Raw genomic sequence first — 20,932 nt, 5'->3', positions numbered from 1 at the left:
TTACATACAGTGCAACTCCCCCACCTTTTCTGCCCTGCCTGTCCTTCCTGAACAGTTTATAACCATCCATGACAGTACTCCAGTCATGTGAGTTATCCCACCAAGTCTCTGTTATTCCAATCACGTCATAATTCCTTGACATCACCAGGACCTCCAGTTCTCCCTGCTTGTTTCCAAGGCTTTGTGCATGGGAAACATGGCAATTAGGGGGAATGCAAGGGTGGAATACTGGGGGTGAAGGTGGGGTGAGTAGCAGGGGGACTGGGAGAGAATGGGACAGAAGTACCTCTCGGCCTCAAATTCCCCCTTCCCAGGTGTGTGCCCAGAGCTGGGTGGGGAGGGATGTCTTGCCCCTGTAGAGGCCTCTCTCCCTTATGTGAGCTGGGATATACAGACCTTGATCCTCTGGGGTGTCAGAGCACCTTTTGCCACCCCATGTTTGCCAGGATCTGGGGGTCCATACCAATCTACAGGGGTTGGACGCCCCTCTCTCTTGTAAGACAGATTCGGGGCGGGAGGACTGACTCTTTTTTGAGGCCCCCTCCCTGCCCCCATGTGAGCCAGGATCTGGGCAAGTCCTGCCCCTTTGGGTGGGGAGCTGAGAACAGACACACTTCATGCATATCAGTAGGCTGTAAAGCACTCTGGAGCCAGAAGGGAACACACTGAGATCAATGGAGCAGCTCACACATCTCAGAGCTATTATTTCATCTCCCTGGGGTGTTCTCATTCAGCTGAGACCCTCACATTGAAATGGGTGGGCCACTTCCCACCCCTCAGCCTCCGATGCTGCAGATGGAAGCGTTTCCCTCCATTGTCCCTCTGTCTCAGTTTAAAGCAGAGGTGGGCAAGCTACGGCCCGAGGGCCACATTCGGATTGCGGGACCCTCCTGCCTGGCCCCTGAGCTCCTGGACGGAGAGACTTGTCCCCCGCCCCGCCCCCTCTGTTCCCCCTCCCCCACAGCCACGCCGCCATGCAGGCAACGGGGCTGTGCGCTCCTGCCGCTTTGAGCCACATGGTAAGGGGGTGGCAGCGCGCATGCGGCAGTGGGGGAGTTGGGTACAGGGTCCCAGGGAGCACTCAGGGGACAGGGAGCAGGGGGAGGTTACGGGCGGGTGGTCCCGGGGCGCAGTCATGGGACGGGGGGGTTGGATGGGGCGGAGGTTCTGGGGCGGTCAGGGGTCGGGGAGCAGGGGGGGTTGGATAGGGTGTGGGAGTCCTGGGGGCCCTGTTGGGGAGGTTGATAGGGGCCGGGGTCAGTCAGGGGACAGGGAGCAGGGAGGGTCCCAAGGGGAGAGGTTTGGGGCGGGGTGTCCTGGCAGGGGGCAGTCAGGGGACAAGGAGCAGGGGGGGTTGGATGGTTTCAGGGGCTCTGAGGGGGGCAGTCAGGGGGCAGGAAGTGGGAGAGGGCAGATAGGGGGCAGGGGCCAGGCTGTTTGGGGGGCACAGCCTTCCCTACCTGACCCTCCATACCCCATTTTGCACCCCAATGTGGCCCTCTGGACAAAAAGTTTGCCCACCCGTGATTTAAAGGATGCTTGCAAGTGCTTGAAACGCCTCCTGCTTCCACAGATTTTCTTGAATCCTGTTGTGCCTTGCAAAGAGTGCAGAGTACAGTTAGTGACTCAAATTTGGGGTCATTTGAGCCACAGGTTCCTAAGATATAAGTCCTGAAAACACAGCCATTTTTCAAAACGTTGCTAGGTGTATGTTTTGATTTCTGTGTGTGGAATGAGAGCTTAACCTATTGCTGTAATGGAAGTCAAAGGGGGCTCAATTTTCACCACAGGTGGTGCCTGGCACCTCCTAAGGCTTTGAGGGACCCAAACCCTGAAGGACATTTAACTTGTAGTCTGGAAGGATTACAGCGCATATGCACCATTAGAGAAAAAAAACATAACAGGGTTTCTATGCAGCCTGTTTAGTGACAGGGAACGTGCTGACGCCAATGCCCCAGGAAACACTAGAAGCTGCTGCTTCTAGTCGGAGCCTTTGTCCACTTGTGCAGTAAAGATACAATACCTCACGCTAGGAGTTGTGTTTAATGTCTTAATTTCATGGGGAGATTTCCTGTGGACACAGCAGAATCAGCAGCAGCTGGTCTAATATTTGGCAGAGGGAGTGAGAAGGAGCCAGAGGCCTGCGTGTTCCATATCTCAGGTGATTTATCTCACTGGCGCTGCCATAAACTCCACCCTCAAACCCTTGTGAAACTCGAGCAGCAACACCATGTCTTGCTGTAATGCAGCTGTCCTTCACAGATGAATTAGGGTGTGGGTGGCAGCAATGGCAACAGAAATGTTGGTGAACTGGGAGGTAGGGAGGTGTGGGCTGCTGTGGTCCCAGCTAATATGGGGGAGTTGGCTGTCTGGGTATGCAAATAGCTGGCTATGTGATGTACAAATGCCTAAATGACTAACTCCTATCACCAACATATATTTTCCTGATTAAAAAAAGAACCTAGGCAATTCAATGGCAAATTGCTCCATTAACTCAGAGTTATGGCAGCTCGGTGGTAGTTGTCCCCTTGCACAATGTTGAGTAAAGCAAAAAACAAACTTCTGAAACCAGAAATGCAGTTTAGGTTGCCCATGCAACCTTAATAGACATGTTGCAGCACTGCTGAAAGAGAGTTAATACACACACTTTTATTCTGCCAACCCCACAGTGACTGAAATGTACAAGCTCTTCGCCTCCTTTCCCAACCCTGTCACTCTCATGCACAGGATTCCATCTAACACTATTAAAAGACCAAAAAAAAAAGAAGAAGAAAAAAAGGCAAGGGTGTCCACACCACCTTCCCTCTATTCCCCAGGAGATGGTAGTAGCCAGTGGAAATTATTTGGATACACTGCCTATGCAATCAGAGCGTTAGGTGGACCTATACTATACGGTGGTTGGGGATGCTTCCTAAAGGTATGTTTGGGATTTGAGGACGCGTGTGGATTACTTTGAGGTTGTGGCAGAGCTGTGATTATGAGATGTGCTTTTCACTCTCTGATGTGTGTGACAAGGGGAATTGTTGTATGCGTACCTTCAGGGTGCAGCATCTACCAGATCTTTGCAGGACTGGGTACATTTTACAGTTAGCAGGGCACAACGGTTTATGGGCCGATGTGGTCTTTAACTCTATGCAGCTATGAAAGAGAAGCAAAAAAGTGATGTAGGCCCAACTTTTTCCCCTTTGAGCATCACCTTTACAATTCAGTTTAAATCTGAATGAGCCAGTAGAAGTCACAAGCTTGGGGGTCTTAGGATAGGTCTATACTGGAATCAGAAACAACAGCATTGCTGCAGCTGGCCTGCGTCAACTGACACAGGCTCATGGGGCAGAGCTAAAAATTGCTGTGTAGATTTTGGGGCTCAGGCTAGAAACTGAGCTCTGGGAGCCAGCAAGAGGTCCCAGAGGTCTGTCTCCAACCCAAGCCCAAATGTCTACACAGCAATTTTACTGCCCCACAGCCCTAGCCCCACAAGCCTGAGTCAGCTGAACGAGGCGTTTAATTGCTGTATAGACAGACAGTGAATCCCGTGCAAGTGGCCGCAGTATGCAAATAAAAGAGACAGCTTTCATGGGGAAATGCTGCAGGCTTGGCTTTCCTCCCCCACAGCATAAAGATTTGACAGCCAACTCCTACCCTCACTGATGCCTGTGCAGACCTGTTGTCCTTGAGGGGTATGCAACTGACCACGACTTATTGAACCAGGCTCTGAGGGCCTTCAAGGAATTAGAACATCTTACTTTTGACACCACGAGCAGATCCACCGATACACACACAATATCTGCTTAAGGAGGGAGAACTATTTTCAGTGATGAACCACACTTTGCAGCTACCAGAACTAGGAAGCAATGATCAAATTTGCTACAAGAATATGTACAGCTCTCCTAGATTTATCCAGGTTTACTGAACCACAGGGAGTGAAAATCCCATGTCCTTTCAATATTCCCGATCTGCCCCAGCCCGGATGTTTTGAGCATGGAGATCTTCCACATTATTCTGCTCTCCTTTGTCTCAAGTGCTTTCTTGCCAGTATTTCAGAATGACTCGGTGTTAAAGGCAGCACAATATAGCACAGTGGTGCCCAAACTTTTCCAGTTATCTCCCCCCCACACACACCCTCCTCCCCATTACTGCACAGTTGACTCAGCAGAGAAACTCAGGATGATAGCAGAACTGGGGATGGAGAGGAGCTGGGGCTAGAGGGGGAGCTGCAGCTGGGATAAGAGCTGGTCTGGGGGGCAGAGCGGCGCTCCAGCCCCATGCCCAGGGTGGGATGGCCCAGGCCCCACCACAGCCCCCCCCCCCCCCCAATGTTCCTCCATGCTCCCTTAGGGAGGCACACCTCACAATTTAGGGACCACTTATCAAGTAGGTAAAGCAGCAGACAGGGAGTCAGGAGTCTCAGGTTCCATGCCTGACATTCCTAGAGTCATACTGTATGTGTCTGGGCAAAACTCCAGGCATTCTGGGCCTGTTTCCCAAGTTAAAGGGGGGCTAGGGCCCTTCACCAGAAGGTGCTATAAAAAGTGCAACGTATATTCTAAGAAAATCGGACATTGCAGCTGCACTAAATGGTTGCTCCTTTTCCTCTCCAGGGGCAGAGACAGGCCATCTGCTGTGGGAATCACACCCACACAAAAGCAACAGACAAACCCAGACAACCCTGTCAATAAATAGTTTAATGAGGTTACAGGTCTGCAGGAAAACATGGCCGCCTCCACTCCAGCTCCATCTTCTGTCCCGCCCATCAGGCAGGGTGCAGCAATGCGCACAAGCCCAACCAACACATACCACACCTGTACTGCAAGGCCACCGCACCACACTGGTCTTCACAGAAGACACCGCTTCATGCCCAGACACTGGTACAGTCAGGGGCGGCAGGTTTGTATAATTTCTGGTGGTGCCCAGAACCCGCCCCTGCCCAAACTCCACCCCCCACCTGCCCAAGGCTCTGGGAGGGAGTTTGGGTGGGAGGAGGTCTGGGGTGCAGGCCCTAGGCTGGGGCAGGGGACTGGGATGCAGGCTCTGGGAGGGAGTGCAGAGGTAGGGGGTGCAGGGGTGAGGGCCGTGGGAGGGGCTCAGGGTGAGAGTAGGAGTGTGGGGGGTGAGGGCTCTGTCTGGGGCTGGGGGTTTGGGGTGTTAGAGAGGCTCAGGGCTGGGGCAGAGGGTTGGTGTGCAGGGGGATGAGGGCTCTGACTGGGACTGGGGATAAGGTGTTTGGGGTGTTGGAGGGGCTCAGGGCTAGGGTAGAGGGTTGAGGGTGTGTGGGGGGTTGAAAGCTCTGGCTGGGGGTTTGGGCTCTGGGGTGGGGCAGGGCTAGGGATGAGTCTGGGGTGCAGGCAGGCTGCTCCGGGACAGGGGCCAGAGAGGAGGACTCCCCCCAGCCCTTTCCCTGCCAGCAGCAGCGAGCTCTGGGGGAGGAGCCCCCCTTTCCCACCCCTCGAGCAGCACACTCACCCCCACCACTGTCACTGCACATGCTCCTAGGGCTCCTCTCAGGTCCAGAAATCTCCCTTGCCTCCCCCATGGTGGGTGCTGGGGGCTGCTGCATGTGCCTCCTCCCCTCCTGCTGCCCTTCACTGTAGCCTCACTGGGGGTGAGGGATGGGGCTGCCTCCTTGCCCAGCATGGGGCAGGAGCAGTGACTGTGAGCAGGGTGGCCCCCTGTGCTGGTGGCGGGTCCCGCCGGAAAAGGGAAGGGTCTGAGGTGGAAGGGCAAGCTGAGTCAGTCTGCCCTGGCAATCAAGATGGGGGGCACTAGGACCCTGTGGCAGCAGCTGCTGCAGGGACACAGCGCTGCTCAGAAGAGGCACCCAGGGAGGTGCATGGGGGCAGCAAGCGGGGGCCAGGGGACACTTGCGGGGAGGTGCGTGAGGGCGGCAAGTGCGCCGGGCAAGGGGGCACCCAGCCCCAAATATTGGTGGAGCTGGGCCCCTGGGCTCTGAATATTGCTGGTGCCAAGGCACTACGTGGCAATATAACTCGCTGCCCCTGGGTACAGTTAATACTTCCCCTAGAACACACAACCTCTTCCTCCGGCCTCTGCTCCGCTGCAGGCAGGACGTGCTCCAAGGACCAGACGTTCAGTGGACTGCGGGTCCCAATCCACGCATGCCAAGACATCAAGACACAGGGAGGTGAAATGAGTGAAAAAGAGGGCAGCAACTTCAGGCTGCTCATTCCCAACTGCATGTCTTGGAGGCTGTGCCCGTGGATTGGAGGCAGCCCTAGAATGGAAGTCGCTTCAACTGCTCATATGTGATAAAAAACTGGGGGGCATGTCAAGGAATGGGGTCAACGTACTCGTGCAGCCCTCCCACCCCACACAGGCTCCTGAGCGCTCCAGTTGCTGCTGACCAAAGCTCACATGCAGCAGGAAAGCCAGAGCAGCTCCACCCTCACAGCCAGCATGGAAATCATCACGGAGCTCCAGTGTCAGTCACTCCAAGGAGCTCCCTGGCACTCCACACAGGACCACGTCCTGCAGCTGTCTCAGAGAGATCCTACAGGTGGCAGCTGCAGACAACTCCCTGGGGCCAGGGCTTGCTGGGGCATTCTGAGAAGCCACTGAGGAGGAAAGTGCACTGAGACTTTCAGCTTTACTGGTCATGGTTGGTAAACAAACTGCTGTGGCTGACTCTTATTTTGGCAGCTATGTCTGAATGGAGTAGGGATACCCCCAGCAGGTAGGAGTTTGTACTCTAGAGCAGTGCTACTCAAAGTGGTGGTCCGCAGACCGGGGCCCGCTCGCGAGCCATCGGCTGCCCGTCTGCGCGCACATTGGGAAAAAAGGTTCCCGGTCCCCCACATCAGATTGCTTGAGAAGCACTGCTCTACAGTACACTTGCTGGAACAGGTTAGTCCTGTTGGCCCCATTCCTTGCCACATGCCCACAGAAGGACAGAAAATCTGCAAGAAAGTCTGGCGGAATTTCTCCTACAGTAGTGTGAGGGGTTACCACAATACAGCTAAACGCCCACACATGGCAAGGCCACACTACCACTTCCAAGAGGAAAATATCGCCAGAAGCCTTCCTTTAGGGGGCACTACAGCTAGAAGCAGCCTGCACATGGGGAGGGGGAGTGGTCAAACCCCATGGAAGCCCAGCAGAGGGAAGTCTCTAACCCTCTCAAACAGCTGGGACAGGATAGAGGGCTCACTCAGGGCTCAGCTGGCCACCTCTGCCTCTCCAGTATATGTGCTTTCCACACTGGGAGGACACATTTTTCAGAAAAGTAAAAAAGGGTCCAATACAAGGCTTGAGGTACAGGATAACTGCAAACAGTGCCTGTTCCGATCACCTGTCCTATGCATCCCAAGGCTTTCCCCAGACTTCATCCCAAAAGCAGGGGCCTGCTCAGAGACTGCCAGCCCCAAAGGGCTCAGAGCAGATATGGGGACCTCAAACCAAGCAGCTCACTGTAATGAAGGTTTCCTTACAATTATGAAGCCACAGCAGAACTCCCTGCTCTGGCGACACAAGTGGGACATAGGACTAGCCACTCAGCAGACTACATTAGAAGCTACAATGCACCCCCTGCTGGTTTCTTGGCCATGCAGTAGGCTGCAGCTGCGTTGTAATCTGCACGATCACTGTCCATGAAGGGCAGCGAGTACATCTGAGTGCGCCATTGCAGGGAAGACAGAGCCATGACTTGATTTGGTTAATGGGGCTAATGGTGCCTGACTAGAGCAAGAACCCTGTCTGCTTCGTGTAGTTCTTTCTGTCCTGGACTTTCTCCTGCTAGCCGCACCCACACTGTCACCCAGTCACTCTTTCAAGGATACAATGATATTCCAAGGGCCAAGCCGAAGCCAGTTGGGCCAGAACCCTTTATAGAGTGCAAAGAAGCCCTCACTCTTCCATGTCTGGAGAAGAGAGAGACAGAGTGACCACGAGATGCTCCCCAAGTGCACTATGAAACAGGGTTGTTTCTGCTAAAATGACTCCAGTAGCGTCCTAGTTGCTCTTGCCTATTCCTGAAGAGACAGACTTGGTCTCCCCTCCCTACATACAATGTAGCACCCTTCAGCACAGAACAACTCCAGTCTAACTGGCTGGTGCAAGGCAAGATGTTCTTCTCAAAGCTCTGCTCTTGGAATTAGTTTGGGGCAGTTCTCTGGCCTATGTTATACAGGGGGTCAGACTAGAGGACGCAATGGTCCCTTCTGGCCTTGGAATCTATGAATAAGATCTTGGGCTGTCCCTGCTCTGACTGTCTCTCCCCCAACTCCCAAAGTCCCATCTCACAGGAACAGGCCCAGGGGGCAGCTCCTCAAGTCCATGTTTAGTGCACTGCAAGACACTCCTGGAGAAGAATGCTCCATGGCTGGTGCCTTTTGCTGCGAGGATCAGAGTCACGTGTGACATCAGATCCGGCTCAGGCTCAACTGGGCCCTGATGGCTGTAACCCCACTTGCCCAACACTATCTGGCTTCTTACCTTTACTAGACCATCCAGTGTGCCTTTGTAGAGCTCCACAGTTCCCACTATTGCCCTCTGGTTCATCATCCGTGTTCGCACCACGTCCACTGGGTTGGAGGCGATGGCTCCGGCCAGCCCACATGTAAAACTGGAACTAAATGCATCAAAGCATTAGAGGCTGCTCCGGGCCCAGGCTGGTGACATGCCTCACACACATCCGAGGGCACAGGGAGAGCGCTCTCCACGAGAACATAGTGCAGCTAACTTTTTTTGCTCCATCTGTTCTCATGCTGTCTGTTGCCATTCAGAAACCCATGGTGCAGACAAGATGCACATGCCATCACTCCGGCAGGAGGAGCACATTCATCATTGCAACCATCTCCTAAATCCAAGCCCCAGAGGTTGTAATCCCCCATGGGGCTTGGGGAGATTTCAAGCCTCTCCTAAATCTGGACTCAGGGACAAGCTGCAGTTTCTTGCCATGACGCATTGAGATCCGCCAAGGGCTGTGGCACTGCAGTCATGGCAGGTGGTTTTTGGAAGCCTGCAGGGGCTGAATTCAAGGACTGGGTGCAGGGCTGGTATTGGGGATGCTTCCTCAGAGTGAGTGCTGCAAGAGCAGAAGACCAACACTGAGAATGGCAGCTGGAGTAGAGCAAGGCAAAGGCAACCGTCTTACTACTCCCCTCCCTTGTCCTTGCTCTCACTGTATCCTGCTGAATTCCTCCCTCCAGCCATGTGGTGCAAACTCAGCGGTTGCCCCACAGCACCCCCAGCTAAGAAACCCTGACAAAAGAATCATCTCACTGAACCACTCTGCAGCAACAGCCTAGAATCAGAAGCCAGGGCAGGGGAGGAATGGGGAATAAAGTAGCTAGGAATGCAGCAGCTCATGTCACATGCTCTACAGAATTCCTGTTCCCAACCTCCTTCACCTCTCCTCCTGTAAGTCCCACTGGATTCTAGCTGGGAGACCTGCACCACATGCCATCCTACTGCCCACATGCCAGGCAGCTGAACTGCTGTGGAACTGCTCTCTGTAGACCCCCAAGAAGTGGATGCCACTGCAGAGCTGCAGTCCTTGCCCCCTCAATAGGATCTAGCCAAGCTGCTGACATTGCATTCAGCATAATCAGGAACTGGTCAAGGGTTAACCCCACAGGCTGCACTGCATAATTACATCCTGCCCTTCTCCAGCATGTCTGACAGGCAACGCCTACCCCCACTGGATCCAAAGAGAGCAGAGGGGATTGCAGATACTCACATGAAGTGGGCAAAGATTGTATCCCCCATGAACCCTGAGAGGATCAGGTGCTTCTTGGTGATGTCGTAAACTGGCAGCTCCACTCCAACCACAATGGCAGCTCTCTGCGCCGTGGGGACTACACCCTACCAAACACAAGCACTCAATTTACCACTGGAGGCAGGGCCCCATTCCTCCTAGACACTCTGAAAAGCCCTCCCACGGTAGTCAGCCCTGCAGCCCATGACCATGCCTTCTGGCTGCCTCCCCTAGTTCACCAGCTGCACTTGCCCTTGGATAAGGGAAGCCCACTGTCTCTTGGTTTTACTTCCAGAGCCCTCCTCCCTTTGGGCATGACTCCCCATCCTGGTTTTAGAGAGTTATGCTCCCTCCACCCTGACATCACTTCACTAACAACATGAACTGTGTGTCCTGCCACTCTGTCCCCTGGCCTGTAGCCTGGCTGGATCAGGCTCCTCACCTGCCCCCAGAGACCCCAGCTGAAGCCCTTAAATCACTCAACTTCTCCCACTGTGCAGCACCTAACAAAACTAGAAGCCAGCATAGATTAACCAGAAACAAGATGCAGTTATGCAGGGGCCACATCCTCCCTGTCAGCATGGCAAGGAGCTGCTAGGACCCCAGTCTCTTTTGCACCACAGCCTATGATCTGGGAGTCCAACCTGGCAGAAGGTTGCTCTGGCCTGAGAACAGATTACAAAACAGCTGAAGGAAACAAGAGTAAGTTAGAAAGAGCCATCTGAACTGACTGCGAAGCAACCCTCAAGGAGGCCAAACAGGTGACCCATTTCCACAACAACAGACGAGAAATTCCTGGGTCAGAGAAAAACCATGGGCAATGGACTGGAGAAGGAGATAGGACAGTGATGGCTGCCCCTTCTGGGCACTGTAGAGAAGTGTAAGGACATTAATGTCCTGGATGCCACTCTCTCACCCGAAGGAAAACCCTTTGGCCTGCAGATGCTGGGGGAATTCTTCAGTACATCCAGCTGGCAAACAGGCCAATGAGAAGATATGGCCTTCAGACCACACCAATCCGCAGTGACCTGAGGGAGGTTGATTTAAGAATCCCATTGCCCGTCCCTCAAGAGCTGTTTCATGTCTATCCTCTTCCCTATCTTCTTCGGCTTCTGTGTAACTATTACCAAACTTGGTCAGCTCCAGCATTAATTCACCTCCACACTACCATTGCTACAATCAGTATGACAAGCTGAGGCTTCACAAGCAGGCTCACCTCAGCATGAAGGAGAGGTGGCAGGAGGGGGCCAGGGCATGCCAGCTTTTAGACCAAGAGAGTGAGCTGGGGCCAGGGCTAGCACGCACCCACTTGTGACTGACCTGACTGTGTACTGTATCCTGCCTGCAGCACGTGTCCGTGAGACAGATGTTTTCCTTTCTTTTCTATCCTCTCTTCCCCTCTCGTGTGCGTTTGTCTAGAGAGCAGGAATAATCTTAACAGTAACCGCTGAGCCAAAACCAGCAGCGGAGATACTCCTTACCCTGCCCCTCCCTTCCAGCCCAGGAGGCTCTGGAGTAAGCGAGAGATTTAGGGACAAGTATCTTCCCTCTGAAGGATTGTACTGAATACATGGCAGAGATAAAGGGGAATGCTCCATTTGGGAAAGCCATCTGACTTGGGAATCCCAGTACTGGAGCTCTCTCCAGTTTGGGTTTGCTGGTTCAAGCTCATGGAAGGATTTCTATGGCGAGGTCACTATAGTAAAAGCAGGCCAAAGCGTCTTACCACAAACCCCAAGCAGTGCGGCTAACTCCTCAATGCACTAACAGTAACAAGTGGGCTCTAAAGCATATTAGCACCTTTAAGCTCAAGATCCTGTCTTCCCAATCCACCCTTCCACCAGTCACCAGGAAGCTGCCATCCTGCTGTCATTCACACACACACACAGGGCAGATTCCAGGCAACAAGGGATAGGGGGGTCTCAGGCTGGACACAAGGCAGAGCTGAGGCTGGTGCAGAACATTAACTGTGGATTTTCTCACCTTTAAACAACTTGTGTCTTTAAGCTTAAGTGTTCTGGTGAGGACATTCAAGGGAAACACTCGCTGACATTGAGAACTCCTCCCCTGACAGCGTACTCAGCCTCAGGCTTCTGTGAGGATGCCACAAGCTATTCTGCTGAGTTCTGCAGACTCTTCCTCACTAACCTCACAAGGGTGTTCAAAACCCACTGAGAGATACCTAGGCTGAGTCACTCTTCAAGAGGTGAGCTAGGGGGAGGAACAAGGAGGATCCAACTGCTGGATCCTGCTCTGCCTGTTAACTATTCTGCAGCTGAACATTCTGGGAAAGGGGCAGGTTTTGGAAGACTGGACTCTGAGCATGAGGGGACCTGTCCCATTCACATCCTGCTTGTGTTCCAATCCAACACATACACAGAGTGACCTTAGCCACAGTTTCTCCATGGACAGCAGACAAAACAGCAAGCCTGCTCCTGTCCTTGGCCCGGTCACTCTCCAGATGCTTCACTTACACCAAGGGATAGCAGCACACCGGGATCAGAAGGTGAACTCATCACCTGGCTTTAGTCAGAAAATGGCAGTTTAGGAAGCAGTTTACTATTCTGCTGCCTGAGTAGAAAGGACTCTCAGCAGTGGGTACTTACCCTCCAGAGCCCACGCGTGCCTTCCTGCTGGTAGATATCAATGAAGCTGCCAATCATGCCCCCCTGGAATAAGCTGCCTTGAGCCTGCATTCGAATCTGAAATGAGGGGACAGATTCCATCAGGCAGCAGTGGCTGCCGAGCAGAGTTATGTTAACATACAGATTCAGCTCCCACCTAGGACGGGAGAAATAGCCAAGTATAGCGGAGTAACATCCAACTGCCCAGTGGAAGAGTTATTCAGGCGCCAGGAAAGTGCATTTGGAGGAATGGCTAGGTCGCAGCACCATGAAAGTGACAGTGGACTGGAGAGGGCAGGACCTTATAGGACTAGCTAATGGATCTCAGTGCTCAGAGGTCAGACAAAGAACAAAGCAAGGGAGGCAATTTTTTTTTTTTTTTTAAACAGAGGCTGAGCCCCATGTGAATTCAATCAAGAGAGACTCCCCCAGATGAGGCCCCCTAGACCTAGCACCAGGACAAAGAATAGGCCAGGCTGGGCTCTGCTGTCACTCTGCAGGACTGGAGTAACAGGGGGCTACAGATCAGAATGGAGGTCCATCACCAAAGCTGTGGGTAGTGGCCATGGGGAGAAGGCTTGTGGCATGCCTGACTACTGGCCAGCACTCTTAGTCCTTTGCACAGTTCACCCAGTGCTGGGGCTCCAGAGCATCTTTCACCACAGAGCTCAGCAGCTGCATTTTCCACCTCCTTCCTGCACCGGGCTGTGGCTCCCTCATATTACCTCTCTCCTTCACTCCCCCAACCAAGGTAGTGCTTTCTTTCTACACCCAAGCCAAAGCCTGGCAAGTGGCTTGGAGGGCAATCCGCTCCAGCTGGAAGAAAGGAAAGAATCAGCTTAATCATATCAGGACCTGGCCCATCAGGGACGGTCCCTCAAAACAGGCACCTCTTACCTTCAGCACATCTGTCGGGTTGGCCAGCGTGGACGAGATCACCCCTGAAACCACTCCACAGATCATGTTGATTAGCAGCGTCTCATCTGCAATTAGGCAGGGGGAAAGAAGGTCAGAGCCCAGAGATGGTGATTCAGGGAGCCTACCAGAGAAACTGAAAAGCTTTGGGAAGAAAAGGATGGAAAAGTCCAGCTACCAATGCAGAGAGCGAAGCTGTGGGGTGCAGAGACTAACCAATTACTTAAGCTGTTGGCAAACCTGTCCCCTAGCTGCCAGGGCCCAAAGGCAGTGGCAGTGATGTTGGGGCTTCAGCAGTATTCTGCAGAGGAGAAGGCAGTCTCTGAACTCAGAGCCTGGCAGAGAGAGAGAGAAGCAGATTGCCAAGCACTTCATTTCTAGACATAATTATCTGTAATTTCAACCTCCCCGATGGCACTGTGAGCTGATTTCATGGGCACTAGGTTTGCAAATGATTTTTTGGGTCATCCAGTGCTGCAGAGCTTTGAGCTGGAATCCTTAGCAGCTGAATCCGAAACACAGAGGACAGAGACTGGACAGCCCAGACAGAGTGGGTTAGGAGCAATTAGTTCAGAAGGAAAAGCCTCCACGCCCAGAGTTAGAGCAGTGGTTATGCTGGGAAAGGGCAATGGTACTGACCGCAGCACTCTCCAGAGGAGACCAGGCCACTGGCAGCCCCAGCCCTGCAGGGAAACAAACATTTAGAACACAGTACCAAGCTGGAAGTGCTGCAGCAGCAAATGGAAACAGACAACTTGTGACCCAATTCACATTCCATGGAGTCAGATGCAAGGAAGGACCATCACTTGTGAGTTAGGGCAGCACCTGGGACTGCATTCTATCCCAGGCTTGCTGCATGGCTGTGGCAAGTCCTTCCTCATCAGTAACTCAGAGGCCCACCTCTTGAGGTGGCAACTGCGAATCAAATCCATCAGGGTTTGTCAAATGCTCAGAGCTCCTTGAGAGAAACTGCACTGGATTTTTATTGCTTCAGTATGCAGGTGGGGAGAATGGAGATCCTGTGGCCTGCCCCAAAGCAGCCAGGAAAGCACATCTCAGGACTGTTCACACATGCCCAGCTCTGGAGGAAGGGAGAAGGCACGGAACTAAGGGGACGATAAGCTCTGAGCAAAAGCAATGGCACTGGGGCTCAAAGCCTCTGGAATGGAGATGGGAAAGGTTAGTTAACCAAGCCTTAAACTGCTGCTGCACAGGGCAGTCCCTGGGGTCGGGACTGTGGGAGTGGGGGCTTTGTCCTGAAGGCAGCTGGGAAACTGGAATGATAAATAAGAATCAGATACTTTGAGGAAGGCGAGGTGCTATCCAGGCCTCAATGCTGCAACGGCAAAATGGGGATAATCCTTCCTTTCCCCACCCTTTTTTCTGTTTAGATGGGAAGCACTTGGAGGCAGGGCCTGCCTCTCAAGTGAGTCCGAGCGGCAACCAGCACCATTGGGACCTCTATCAGCTATCCCCAGTGTTGGGACAGCAGGAAATGGAACGCAACTCAGCTTCTTTAGGATTCAGCAGCTGGGCCGGGTAGAGAAGGGAAAGAACTGAGAAATGGAATGGGTGAGGGGCTGGCCTCAAGATTTTATATTGTGCCATTTGTGACAGTTCCAGAGACATCTCAACATGACGCTTCACTGACACTGACCTTCTAAGCGATCTACAAACAGCCGCTTCAGGCTCTGGTAAATGCCAATCTTTATGGTGCCATAAGATGCCTGTCTCAGCAATGCAGGAGCAATCCTGCAAGGACAAACAAACACAAGATCTGGTTACACACTGCAAGGCCCACCAGCACCATTGTGCCCCTGGAGGCTCCAGCACAGCTCACGCCCCTCAGATACAAGCTCATGTAACACACACACCTGTTGTGGGCTCCCGTGCACCTGACAGGCACAGTTCAGCAAGGGAGCTCAGCATCACAATACCTCCATGGATTCTGAGAACAGGCCAAGACTGGAACAGCAGAGGATACTGTATGGTAAGGGATAAGCCCTTCAGCAGGGTGAGCTCATACAGACCCTGCCTGCACTGCGAGTGGCTCATGGCAGAATTACTAGTTCAAAGCTTATTGGGTGCCAAACTCAACCCGTCCGAACATGAAGAAAAGGAGAAGCCTGGACCTACCTTGTCCACATTCTAGTGCCTGACACATAACTGTTTTGAAGGGGCTTGTACAAGACACTCAACAAGGAGACAGAGTTACCCCCTACTTCTCCACCTTTATGTCACTGTTATACGCAGAGCAGCTCCCAAGAAGTGATCAGCTATCACACCCACATGCCTAACACCAATGAGAGAGCAAAGTGCTGTCTGAGAAGTACAACTTTGCACAATATCTTGGCATGGCATAGGGATGGACTGGCAACACATCTCCAAAGGAGCCAGACCCAAATATGTTTAGACTATAGCAGCCAAGCAGTCTTTTGGAGAAGGAGCAAAGAGGATGGCCTGCCTCCCTCCCCCTCTCCTCTGAGACTTCCTGGGTCTTTATTTGGATATTTCAGACCCATACATCATCTTGGGACACTGACCAAACATACCAGCCACTGGAGAGTCCAAGGACTAGAAAGAGTTCCACCTAAACTTGCAGCGACAGGCCGTGTTCCCAGGCTTTTTAACAAACATCAGTCGAACATTCAGTCGAAAAGATGTGGTGGTGGCTCAGTGTGAGAAAAGGGAAAGCACATGGCCACAGGTCAGACTGTAGCCCTCTCCCCAAAGGGTGCAGCAGGACAATGTGCATGGGGTAGGAGACTCTGCACACATAGGATATCAAGCAGAGAGCCTTTTGCTGGGAAAAGGAGGCATCAGACCTTACCCAGAATAGAGAGCCAGAATCCCCTCCTCCTTGTAGATTCGGAACAAGGCATGGAACATGCCCCGGTACTTGATCTCTCGGAAGCGAGCATCAATGCTTTGACCTTGTACTTGGAGGCGCGTTTTGGTGAGGTCCACAGGAAAGGTCCCTACAAATGGAGAAAGGCTCCAGTCAGGCTGCAGTCCCTGCAAGGTGATGGGGAACAGTGTCCCAGGAAACAGACTAGCACCCTCAAGAGTACAACCACCAGTCAGGTCTCCGGCACCCACAGGGCTCAAATAAGTCTCTTACGTTAAAGAGCTCAAACAGACTGAGCAGAGTAAAGTCGCACAGAGAGGCTGTCTCCCATCCCACCTCCTGTGTGTCCCTGGGACAAGGACAGGCACTTTATACTAAAAGACCACAACCAATCATTGTGATGGTCAGACTGGCTTCCTGCACAACACCAGCCAGACAATTTCACCCAGTGATTTCTATGTTGAAACTAACAATCTGTGGGTAAACTAGAGCAGATCTTTTTAGAAAGAGAGATCCAGCCTTGACTGAAAGACTGTGGTATGAAATTCATTTTTGGAAAGTTGGCCCTATGGCTAATTATGTTTACTGTAAAAATGTGCCCCTCAATTCCAGTCCAAGTTTATCTAGCTTTCAGACACTAGAGCAGGGGTAGGCAACCTATGGGATGCACACCAAAGGCAGCAGGCAAGCTGATTTTCAGTGGCAATCACACTGCCTGGGTCCTGGCCACCGGTCCAGGGGGCTCTGCATTTTAATTTAAATTTTAAATGAAGCTTCTTAAACATTTTAGAAACCTTATTTGCTTTACATACAACACTAGTTTAGTTATATATTATAAACTTATAGAGAGAGACCTTCTAAAAACATTAACATGTATTACTGGCATGCGAAACCTTAAATTAGAGTGAATAAATGAAGACTCCGCAGGCCACTTCTGAAAGGTTGCTGACCCCTGCACTAACTCTGCCTTTGCCTGCTGTGACCCAGAGCTCTCTGCTGCCAAAAATCTCCCCACACGTGGTGCCCCGATGGTCTCGGGGCGAGCTACAGAGATCCTGCTCCTGCAGGCGGCGCGGGAAGGAAGGTTTGCCAGACCAGGCTCAGGTCGGTCTTGCAGCTCCTCTCTGCGAGCCCATCGCCACGCCCCTGGTCCGCCCACACTCCCCCCGCAGCGCGGCCCGGGGAGCCCCGCTCAGCGCCTCGCCCGCCGTTACCCCGAGCCCTTCCAGCGGGGCCAGGCTGCCGGGAGGGGCGCAACTCCCCGCCCCCGGCCACAGGCCCGCGGGGTACGGCGCAGGGGCGCGGCCGCGCGCCTCACCGAACTCGGCCACCAGCGAGGCCAGCCCGCCGTAGACGAAGGGTTTCCAGTTCAGCGCGGACATCGCATGGCGGAGCGGGGCCCGGGCCGGGCCGGACACGGGACTTCACGTCACGGCGGCGCGCGCCGGAAACGGACCGGTGACCGGCTGAGGAGGACAGACTCGGCGCGGCGATGGACGCGGGGGGTGGGGCTCCCGCGAGAGAGGCTAGGGGCGGGACTACGGCGTCCCTCGGTCGCGCCTTCTTTACGCACAGCCGCGCGAGCGATGACGCCGGGCAGTGACGTGAGCGACCGCTAGCCAGAGATCGGCGGCGTCGGGCTTGTTGTCCCTTGTTGCAACGGGGGGCAGGGCCACGCGAGGGCCGCCTCTTTGGAGTGGACGGTGCCCCTCGCCCAGCGTCGTGACGCACGGACGCCCATCCTTGCCCAGCGTCGTGACGCACGGACGCCCATCCTACTCCCCTCTGTGTTGGGGCGGGTTTTACTTTTTTGGCCCAATCAGGCTTGTTACGGGCGGTTGTCCTGGCAACGCGCACGGCGCGACCATGGGCACGCTCCGTTTTCTCCTGTCCCCGGGCGGCTCGGGGGTCCCCGGGCTGGCTGCGCTGCTGCTCCGAATCCGAGGAGTCGCGGCCGCGGAGGGCGAGTGTGGCGGGAAGCCTCGTTTGCGCATGAGGGAAAGGGGAGAAATCCCGCCCCTCGCCCGCGAAGTCGGCGCCGCGGGGTCGGACCGGCCTCGGCGCAGCGGCGGCCTGGAGAAGCGCGCTGCCCGCCTGCGCAGCGGCAGGTCCGCCCGGCCCGGCCCGGCGTCTCGCCCGGCTCCTGTTGCCGGACTCTTACAGAGCACTAGCTGGTGCAGCCAGAACCCCTCCGCCCCAGACAGCAGGGCTAGGCCCGGCGTTTCCGCACCCGCTCTGATGTTCCTCGTAAAAATGGTGTTAAATGTGATTCCAGTGCCACCCCGCCATGGGGCTGAACGTGTCCCTGGGAGACAGATTGCAACTGCAGCGATGGGAGACTGGCCGTACCTTAGCACAACCAGGGCCGTCCTTACCCATGCGCAAAGCAGGTAGCTGCATGGGGCACCAGCTGCATGCTGCTCCAGCCCCTGGTCTGGCTCTTCCCTGCCCGCCCCCACTCCCCTGAGGAGTGCAGCACAGCCAGGCCGCTGCACTCACCAGCAGCGAGAGTGCAGCAACTGGGCCCCAGCCACACTGCTGGTGAGCGGTTCCCCCTAGCCCCCAAGCCAGCCCCTGCAGAGGCCTGTGGCCCAGCTCCCCCCCCCTCCCCCACAGAGGCCTGGAGGGCTGTGTAGGGCTCCAGAACAGCTATGGACCGCCCTGAGCACAAGAGTACTGTAGGAACCCATTCTGCAATGGGTACAGGGCCAAAAGAAACAGGACTTGCTGCCATTCTAGATGGTGTGGCACCCATGAGTGTGGAATACTTCAGAGGCTGCATGTGGCTTAGGACCAAAGGAGAAATGGTCTGAAGTAAATAGGATGAAATTCAGCAAGGACAAATGCAAAGTACTCCATTTAGGAAGGAACAATCAACTGCATACATACAAAATGGGAAATGACTGCCTAGGAAGGAGTACTGCAGAAAGGGATCTGGGGGTCATAGTGGATCACAAGCTAAATATGAGTCAACAGTGTAATGCTGTTGCAAAAAAAGTGATCATTCTGGGATGTATTAGCAGGAGAGTTGTAAGCAAGACACAAGTAAGTCTTCCCCTCTACTCCGCTCTGATTAGGCCTCAGTTGGAGTATCATGTTCAGTTCTGGGTGCCACATTTCAGAAAAGATGTGGACAAATTGGAGAGAGTTCAGAGAAGAGCAACCAAAATGATTAAAGGTCTGGAAAACATGACCTATGAGGGAAGATTGAAAAAATTGGGTTTGTTTAGTCTGGAAAACAGAAGACTGAGAAGGGACATGATGAACAGTTTTCAAGTGTGTAAAAGATTGTTATAAGGAGGAGAAAGAAAATTTGTTTTTCTTAAACTCTGAGGATAGGACAAGAAGCAATGGGCTAAAATTGCAGCAAGGGAGGTTTAGGTTGGACATTAGGAAAAGCTTCCTGGCAGGGTGGTTAAGCACTGGACTAAATTGCCTAGGGAGTTGTGGAATCTCCATCATTGGAGATTTTTAAGAGCAGGTTAGACAACCACCTGTCAGGAATGGTCTAGATAATACTTAGTCTTGCCATGAGCACAGGGGACTAGACTAGATGGCCTCTTGAGTTCTATGATGCTGATGTTAGTCATTGTATCACGTGTGCTCTTGGGGCCTAGATTCGCCTTCTCTCCTGCTCCCTGCATTCATCTTTCTGCCTCCTCCTCTTCCGAGTGGTGACCTGCTTCTTCAAACCATCAGTGTTCCACCCCCCTCCCCATCCATCGAGAGTTGAGAACCTTGATTTTTTTCCTCTTTTGCATTTGAAGAACAAGTGTTGCTGATGGTTTAAGGAGCCATTTTGTAAGGAGTGTTAGTGCAGAAACAGGTGGATGCTGACTGTTCTACAATGGCACCAGCTCATTGGGTGCTCATTGGGCTTTCTTCTTCCCCTGAGAAAGCCCAATTAGGGAATTTTTTATTATTATTATCTTAACAACATGAAGTGTTGATAAATGTTATAGTGAAATGCTTGACCACACTTTGGTTAAGATACAAAATATGTTTAAGAGACCAAACAACCAATGTCAGATTTATTACTATAAACCAATAAGAATATAGTACAGGAGAAAGGTTCAATATGATACCAATCTTCATTAAGGCACCTTATGCAGCGTTGTTACATTCACTTTACACAGCAGGTATGCTCCCAAAGTTACACCCTTCAAGCCATCTTTTTATACCCTACCTGTTTACAAATAAAAGGTACGTTATATGTCATCTGAAACTAGATTTAACTATTCAGCTTTCTACCTTATCTTTCTGGTACCATGGTGTACCCCTCATCTCTTTGTTCTGAACACAAGTGTGAAGGCACCTCCTAGATTTGTACTACAGTAGAACAATCATATCCATCCTGTTCCTCTGGGACGCTCCAGTATTGACCTGTGAAAATCCCTACCTGTTGCTATGGTAAAATAATCATAGGTCCTGATCCAGACAGCTTTTGTATCTATTTAACCCAAGCTTACTTCAACTCATGCAAGGTATTATGGGATACTTAACATAACTGAATTACAGTAAAGGTATAGACCTATTTAGACTACATAACTGCTATAAAATATTTCTGCTTAATGCATACTAGCATATATGGTGCAGATAATACCATATACATGCTAGCCAGCATGTATTAGTCAACATGAAGATACCAACCAACCACATCTATGGACCATTATTCACCTGAATGGACTGATAGCCCTGGTATGTTTTTCTCAATATAAGTTTTAGTTTAAAACATCTTATTCAATCTAAAGTTTATTATTTTCCATTTCAAATTGAGTGAAGATAGCAGAAACTTATTTAGCTGCCATTTGCTACAGCAAAACATCTAGATAATCT

The 20,932-nt window shown here is 52.6% G+C and overlaps 1 protein-coding gene across 2 annotated transcripts; it reads right to left on the bottom strand.

The window, feature by feature from the left end:
• Window positions 1-4,667: 4,667 nt before the first annotated feature.
• SLC25A14 (solute carrier family 25 member 14) lies at window positions 4,668-17,804 on the bottom strand. 2 transcript variants are annotated; one of them, XM_073360661.2, is made up of 9 exons: window positions 17,415-17,797; window positions 16,079-16,226; window positions 14,906-15,000; window positions 13,231-13,316; window positions 12,316-12,411; window positions 9,692-9,816; window positions 8,446-8,581; window positions 7,791-7,871; window positions 4,668-6,271 (listed from the first exon to the last, which is right to left on the bottom strand). In XM_073360661.2, the coding sequence occupies exons 1-9, from the start codon at window positions 17,476-17,478 to the stop codon at window positions 6,230-6,232; spliced, it is 873 nt and encodes a 290-aa protein (XP_073216762.1). In that variant the 5' UTR covers window positions 17,479-17,797; the 3' UTR covers window positions 4,668-6,229. The 2 variants fall into 2 exon arrangements, with proteins under 2 accessions (XP_073216762.1, XP_073216761.2); XM_073360660.2 differs by lacking the exons at window positions 4,668-6,271; window positions 7,791-7,871 and having other exon boundaries at window positions 7,878-8,581; window positions 17,415-17,804.
• Window positions 17,805-20,932: the final 3,128 nt, after the last annotated feature.

Source organism: Lepidochelys kempii, chromosome 9 (assembly GCF_965140285.1).
Source record: "Lepidochelys kempii isolate rLepKem1 chromosome 9, rLepKem1.hap1, whole genome shotgun sequence".
NCBI classification, from domain to species: Eukaryota; Metazoa; Chordata; order Testudines; family Cheloniidae; genus Lepidochelys; species Lepidochelys kempii.
The sequence above is the reverse complement of the archived record's forward strand: the minus strand, read 5'-3'. Positions and strand labels throughout refer to the sequence as shown.